Here is an 8,083-nt window from a genome sequence, read left to right as displayed (position 1 = left end):
CTTTCGGTCATGACCCAAAGCTCATGACCATAGATGAGGGTAGGAACGTAGATCGACCGGTAAATCTATACAATGAATAATTTTCAACTGAAAGAAATGAATTTGGTATAGCAGGAGTCAGCCATGATTCTGATATAGCCATAACATGTGCTTGTGTCTGAGCAAGTATCACTTTGAATTCATCCAGTTTAGGTACAAGATGATATTTACCAAAGTTAGGATAACTTATGGTCGATGCTTGTATACACGCCATAGGACGCTTGTGTGCTGTTGTTTTTCGAAAATGATGTTCGTCATTTGCGTCTTTGATCTTCCGTTTATGTAGCATACAGAGTAACAGCAACACTAAAGCTGAGGTAAATTTGGTCAAAAACAGACCTGCAGATGCCTGTAAAGCCAAATGGGATGTATTTTCCTGCAGCGATACTGCACAGCTACATATATCTGCTGCCACCGCCGCCATCTTCTGCAGTATGGGGAAACACCGTGATATCCGCACCGATGCGGGTCAGCGGCTCATCAAACTGGACTCGGGACAAAAATAATTTTGAAAGCGAGCCTCGTCTGCTCGCAGCTCCTGGGTGACGAAACTCACCAAACTCAGAATGTCTCTGAATTATCTGGTGAATTAATTATGAATTAGTTATCTGATGAGTGTGACATTCTCTTGCACTCATTAAGTACAGCGAAGGCGCTTTCTTTATTTCATCAGACATTAAACAGAGACCGGCAGAGGAGGGAGGGGGCGGGGAGGCTCTCGACATTCTAGATGTGCGTCGAGCGTTTCAAGAGCAATTTCGCCTCGCGTCTGACCTCAAAGTGCACAAGTGTCCGGTTGATGTGATTTTGATCCTGAAATCGCGTTCAGTGTGAATGCAGGAGGTAGGGTGAGGAGCTCCATCATCCGGGGGGAGCTCAGAGTAGAGCCGCTGCTCCTCCACATCGAAAAGAGTCAGTTGAGATGATTCAGGCGTCTGATTAGGATGCCTCCTGGACGCCTCCCTTCAGAGGTTTCCTGGACATGTCCCACTGGTAGGAGGCCCCGGGACAGACCCAGGACTCGAGGGACTGCATATCCTCTCTGGCCTGGGAACACCTCTGGGTCCCCCAGGACGAGCTGGAAAGTGTCGCTGGGGAGAGGGATGTCTGGGTTTCTCTCCTGGACCTGCTGCCTCCATGACCTGATGGATAAGTGGCAGAAAATCACAAAAAGACCCTGATGTTAACCAGAACATGTCTTCTGCATGTCTGGATTGATTCGTAAACCACGTCTGTGTTTGTCCAGGAGGATCTTCTCAGACTAGATCCTGAAGAGACGACATTGGAGGTCAGAGAAATGATAACCTCCTCAATCGTCTGCTCATAATTCTGTCCACCTGTTTGTGTTGATATTTTCTCTCCATCCTAGAACTTCCTTAAATCACCAGCTGATCTCAGATTTCAGAACCAGACCTTGAATTAAGTGAACTAAAATAACTGAAGATGATCCTGAAGGTTTCTGAACCTTTTGATGTCTAAACAGACATGTTGCTGCTGTAAAACTCAAAATGACCTTATTTTTTTAAAATAAAAAAATATTAAACTTCTTAGTTTCAACGTTTGGTAATGTTTACTTTTTTCCACAGAGAATCAAATGTAAATTTATAAAATGTGCAAATCACAATATTGTAGAAAAAAAATATAAAATCTAAAATGAGTTCAGTGGATTTGCGTTTAGTTTCTCCTGTGCTGTAAAATAATGAGTGTTCAGTTGTGTAATTTTGGGTCTGGTTTATATGACTGAGGGAAACTAAAACCACATATGAACTGGGTCACATCGGGTTCTCGCCTCTGGTGTCCTCTTTTCTGCAAACTTCCCCCCAATGTTTTAGATTTTTACAACAAACTTGAATCAAATCTTCTGCCTCTCAAAAAAACCACACCTGTGACATTTTCACATGAAACTGCTGCGCTCTTTACCAGCAGAGACAAACAACTAAACACCAAAACGTCTGAGAGAATTAATTTAAATATCTAATGCCAAGTTTTTATACTTCCTGTTTCAGACTCAATGAAACTGAGAAAAGATTAAAGAGAGAAACACCATTTGGAACGTGTTAGTGACAAATATTCAAATTGTTTTATAATTTGTGAAATGTTCCAGCTCAACCTCTTTGTTCAAAATAATAATATTTTATAACCACCAGACTTCTGCTTCTGTTAACATTCAATGATGCCTTTTTGAATACAAAACTGGAGGAAGTTTTCTCAGGAAGTAGGAGCATCAGAGCAAAACGTTGTGATCTTGTTTTATCTGATAACCTCTAAAAGACTCAGCTGCTTTTACAGCTTTATTCTGAATACATGAGAGCTGTCCAATCTATTCATCAGCTTGGTTTGTTTCTTTAAGACTGAACAACAGGGTGGTCGTCTGGTTGGTACAGGCAGTGTTTTTATGTTTTTTAATTCATGAAAGAAGAGCTGAATAGTGTTAATTATGTACAAAAAGAATGGGCCATGAGGCATTCATGCAGAACAAAAACATACAAACCTTCAGTAAGTGTCTTTAAGAAATGGTGCAACCCAAACAGCCCCCCAAAATTTTGTGAAAAAAAAATAAAAAAAATAAAAAATCATCCATCCATCCATCCATCCATTTTCTTCCGCCTATCCAGGGTCAGCTCGCGGGGGCAGCAGCTTCAGAAGGGAGGCCCAGACCTCCCTCTCCCCAGCCACTTCTTCCAGCTCCTCCGGGGGAACTCCAAGGCGTTCCCAGGCCAGCTGAGAGACATAGTCCCTCCAGCGTGTCCTGGGTCTTCCTCKGGGCCTCCTCCCGGTGGGACGTGCCCAGAATACCTCACCAGAGAGGCGTCCCGGAGGCATCCTTACCAGATGCCCRAGCCACCTCAACTGGCTCCTCTCGACGTGGAGGAGCAGCGGCTCTACTCTGAGTCCCTCCCGGATGACCGAGCTTCTCATCCTATCTCTAAGGGAGAGCCCAGACACCCTGTGGAGGAAACCCATTTCGGCCGCTTGTATCCGGGACCTCGTTCTTTCGGTCATGACCCAAAGCTCATGACCATAGATGAGGGTAGGAACGTAGATCGACCGGTAAATCGAGAGCTTCGCTTTCTGACTCAGCTCTCTCTTCACCTCGACGGACCGGTACAGCGCCCGCTTTACAGCAGACGCTGCGCCAATCCGCCTGTCGATCTCCCGCTCCSTTCTTCCCCCATTCGTGAACAAGATCCCCAGATACTTAAACTCCTCCACTTGAGACAGGGCGACCCCCCTGACCCGGAGAAGGTACTCTGCCCTTTTCCGGCTCAAGACCATGGCCTCGGATTTGGAGGCACTGAGCYTCATCCCGGCCGCTTCGCACTCGGCCGCGAATAAAAAAAAAATCAAAATCAGGTAATTATTTTTAATTAATCTTGCTAACAGATGAACAATTCAAGACTGCTGTTGATTTTTAAGAGTTGAATCATTTTCCCAAACCTGTTAACATCGCCACGCTGATCATTTTTTAAAAGCAATTGCCACTTCCCGGCTCTGCACACAGAATTTATTACGACAAACCAGTTGTGTTCAAACCATTTCTTGGATCCCGGATGAGCCCCCAAAATTTTACGTTTCCAAATTTTAGATATGTAATCTTCAGTAATAATTGATTAAAAATATTGATTTGAATTCATGCTTCTCAAGTGCACCTCTTTTGCTCCGACACGAGAGTTGTCTATTGAAACAAACGAGAGAATTATCAAACTCTTAAAAGAGGCTAAAACATCACGCAATGTTGCAAAATATGTTGGTTGTTCACAGTCAGCTGTCTAAAATCTGGACCAAATACAAACATCATGGAAGGTTGTTAAAAGCAAACATACTGGTAGACCAAGGAAGACATCAAAGTATCAAGACAGAAAACTTAAAGCAGTATGTCCCCAAAACAGAAAATCCATGACAAAACAAATGAGGAACGAATGGGAGGAAACTGGAGTCAACGTCTGTGACCGAACTATAAGAAACCGCCTAAAGGAAATGGGATTTACATACAGAAAAGCTAAATGAAAGCATTCATTAACACCTAAACAGAAAAAAACAAGCTTACAATGGGCTAAAGAAAAGCAATCATGGACTGTGGATGACTGGATGAAAGTTATCTTCAGTGATGAATTAAGGTTAGCAAATCAACTTTTATTGACTGTCCCAAGGTCAAAGCTAAAGCATTGGGGTGACCAGGCCTTTTCAGTGGCAGGACCTCGACCTCTGGAACAAACCCCCTCTAGACCTTCGCTCCACCTCTCACTCTGTCGTCTTTAAGTCTAAGCTCAAGACTTATTTCTTTAGACAGGCTTTTAATACCATGTAGTGGCATTTTCTCTTATTTTTATTGTTTTTATGTTTTCTTGTGATGTGATTTTTACTGTAAAGAGCTTTGGTCACCTTAGTTGGTTGTTAAGCGCTATATCAATCAATCAATCAATCAATCAATCAATCAATCAATCAATGAGTCCATCGAAGTATTTGAACTCATAGATAGAAAAATATTCAAATGCAGGTCTTCACGTCTCTTCAGTGGTTTTCTTTGTTTCCAGATTGATTTTCATAATTTATTGCTGGGCTATTTTAAAAAAAATGGGCCCCATCTTTGTAGTCAGTTTGATCTACATCCACACAGCAGTAAAGACACACACAGCCAACCAGACACTTCCTGTTAGACAGCCCAAGTCTTTATTTTTTGTGTTGTATGAAACAAAATTGAGATTTGTATCAGAATTCTGCACATTTTGATGATTTCTTCTGTTCTTTGTTACAGTGAAAGAAAATGAATGTTTCCATGAAGGAACAGAAGTTTGAGGGGTCAGAGTACAACTATGTTGACACTGAATCAAATTTCACTGAATTTTACGACCCTGATGATCTGGAGCAACCTTGTAATTTCACTACGAACAACAGTGTGAATCTTGTGATTGGCCCTTACATTCACTCCATCATCTCCATCCTGGGCTTCGTGGGAAACAGCTTGGTGATTATCACCTACGCCCTCTACAAGAGGTCCAAATCCATGACTGACGTCTACCTGCTCAACGTCGCCATCGCCGACCTGCTGTTTGTCCTCGCTCTGCCGTTCATCGTCTACAATGAGCTGTACTCGTGGCCGATGGGGCAGGTGGCCTGTAAGCTGCTGCGTGGCTCCTACAGCGTGAACATGTACAGCGGCATGTTGATGCTCGCCTGCATCAGCACCGACCGCTACATCGCCATCGTCCAAGCTCGGCGCAGCTTCGGCTTGAGGTCGCTGTCGCACAGCTACCTGATCTGCGCCTTCGTCTGGACGTTGGCCTTAGTGCTGTCCATCCCCACCTTCGTCTTCTACGACTGGTACAAGCCATCACACAGCGAGGCCTTCATGCTGGAGCAAGAAGAAGAGATTACCAAAGCTCATCAGTACTTCTGTGAGATGAGATTTCAGGACAATTTAACAGCCAAGACCGTTAAAGTGACCGTTCCCAGCCTTCAGCTTGCTGTAGGCTTCTTCCTTCCCCTGATCATCATGATGTTCTGCTACACCGCCGTCATCGTCACTCTGATGAAAGCCAAGAACTTCCAACGGCACAAAGCGGTTAAGGTGGTTCTGGTTGTGGTGCTGGTGTTCATCACCTGCCACCTGCCGTACAACATCCTGCTGCTGTACGACACCGCCAACATGTTCCAACAAACTGGCTGTGACGAAGTGGACTCTGTGCAGACCGCACTGACGGTCATGCAAACCATCGCCTACCTGCACTGCTGCCTGAACCCGGTGCTGTACGCCTTCATTGGGGTGAAGTTCAGGAACCACTTCAGGAGGATCTTCCGGGACCTGTGGTGTGTGAGCAAGAAGTACATGACGCCGCGCCGCTTCTCCAGGGTGACCTCTGACACCAACATGTCCACGTTCCGCCGCTCGATGGACGCGTCCAGTGAGACCGGCACGTCTTTCACCATGTGAGGACTGAGCTTCAGACCAGACTCATGTCTATAGAGTAGTTTTAAATCTCACTTTACTGTAAATATCAGGTTTTTCTAATTATTTAGAAGAAATAGAAAGATAAAACATACTGCAGTTCCAAAATTTGGTTTTGTTGATTGTTGCTTTAATTTCATTAAGATGTGGACTGTACTTATCTGTGTACTTTATACTGCAGAAAGATGTGGACTGTACTCATCTGTGTACTTTATACTGCAGAAAGATGTTTGAAGTGATGGAAGTTTGACTCGGGGTGGTTTGTAGAACTCATTCAGTGACGTCATCAAGACTGTACCCCGATGAAGGGCGTTCTGTCCTGTATTTCATACAGATACATGTATTTAACCCAGTGTTTATTCTGTTATGCATGTAGATATTTTCAGACAAAAGTTAGGATGAGACTCTCATATTAATCAGATTGGATTAAACATACTTAAACCTGGTTTTATCTGAGGTCTGAAATGTCCATTATCCTTATTTTTTCTATTTACTCACTGAGCACCAGTAGTTAGACATGACTGAATCATCTGATGCTTTTATTTTGAAACAAGCTCTGCACAATACAACACAAAGCAGCTGAGACATCCACAGAACAAGTTCAGAAACATGAGGAACCAGTGATTCTATAGCTAGACTCCGATTCCCCTGTTTATGGCGCCCTCTATGGATGGAACCCTAATCAAAGAGTCTGAGGTTTAGTCAGCTCTAATCTTTCCTGTAAAATACTGACTAATGATTTTAACTTTTAAAACTGAACCTGCTTTTTGAACACAGTCTGAGGTAAAATCCCTGATTTGTACTTTTATTTTCTCTAAATAAAAGTGTTGGTTGTGAAATCTTTAACAATGTGGTGATTCTTTTTCTCAACATCAGATGGCAGCAGTGACAAAGATGGGTAAAACCGAAGAGGTCTCACTCTTTTACGTGTAAAAATGATATTAAATCACAGGAGGGTGTGAAAAGTATGGAAGCCAATTTATGCCAGAAGAACTAATAAATAGCATATCATAAATATGACATCATGACATGTCTATGCTAAGCTATAATGCTGGTCTGAGTACACGAACTTCGTTAATAACCCTAAAAACACAGGCGTTTTGACAATCTTAACAGCTTGTACACAAATATAAATACTTATGTTGTGTTTTTGTAATAGCTACAGGGAAAATATTACATCAGCAATTATTTTAATTACCCTTTAAATTGATTTCTGGAGATTATCCAAGGTGCTTCATGACCCATAATTGGGTCCAAAGCCCAACTTTGGGAACCAAAGTGCAGTGGTTCCCAAACTTTTCAGSTTTTGACCCACAAAATAACAGYAGCAGAGACCTGTGCCCCCARCTRTTTTTGGATGATAAACATTTGTATCAGGTCAGCTAAACATGGGCATAGTAACAATATTTTTATACTAAATTTATCCATTTTAAATATACTAACCTCACTCCTTTGTAACAACTAAGGCAAAAATGTAATTAATTCTGAAAATCTTGTCAGGACCCCACCTTGGGTCCCGACCCCAACTTTGGGAAACACTGGTGTAGAGGGTCGGGGTGTGGATCTAGTCATCCTCGTATTGTTGGGCAGCATCACCAGCTCAGACTGCAGGACGAGCTGAGTGAACTCTATCTTTTTAATTTCTGTGTGGCCCTTAAAGTTTAATCTTCATAAATATGAAAAAGATAAAGTTAGATTATTAATCCTATAAAACTGCAGCTGCTGAGGTGAGTGTTTAGTCTCTGAGGGGTTTCTGTGATTTCATGTCTAAACTTGTTTTCTGCAGTCTGAGCTCCTATCAGCTGATGGGGATGCTTCAGAGCTGAATCAGTCTCAACATCTGGTCACATGTGGAGACGGGCCTGCTGGTCCTGCTGGTCTGCACCGTGTCTCTGCAGAGGGAACCTGAGTGATTTAATCAGATTACAGCTGAAACACTGCAGCTCTGTTTGGAGCAGTAACTCTTCCTGTCACAAACACAAACCACCGGAGTCAGGAGCAAACTGCAGCTCAGCAGCTGCGTCAAGGTTTAAAACAAAGAAAATAAACAGGAAATGACCCAGAAAACTACAAGAATTATCTTCTTAGATAAAAGCT

General features: G+C 42.8%; 1 protein-coding gene across 2 annotated transcripts in view; it reads left to right on the top strand.

Annotated features, from left to right (window-relative positions):
* Positions 1-6,832, top strand: part of ccr6a (chemokine (C-C motif) receptor 6a) — a 13,875-nt gene extending 7,043 nt beyond the window's left edge. For both annotated transcript variants that reach the window (XM_014029985.1, XM_014029986.1), the window contains exon 2: positions 4,796-6,832. In XM_014029985.1, the coding sequence (XP_013885439.1) occupies positions 4,805-5,971 (1,167 nt within the window). In that variant the 5' untranslated portion in view covers positions 4,796-4,804 and the 3' untranslated portion in view covers positions 5,972-6,832. The remainder of the gene's footprint in view (positions 1-4,795) is intronic.
* Positions 6,833-8,083: the final 1,251 nt, after the last annotated feature.

This window comes from Austrofundulus limnaeus, unplaced genomic scaffold, assembly GCF_001266775.1.
Source record: "Austrofundulus limnaeus strain Quisiro unplaced genomic scaffold, Austrofundulus_limnaeus-1.0 Scaffold982, whole genome shotgun sequence".
Taxonomy (NCBI): Eukaryota; Metazoa; Chordata; class Actinopteri; order Cyprinodontiformes; family Rivulidae; genus Austrofundulus; species Austrofundulus limnaeus.
Note: the sequence above shows the minus strand (reverse complement) of the source record. Positions and strands in the feature narration are given on the sequence as shown.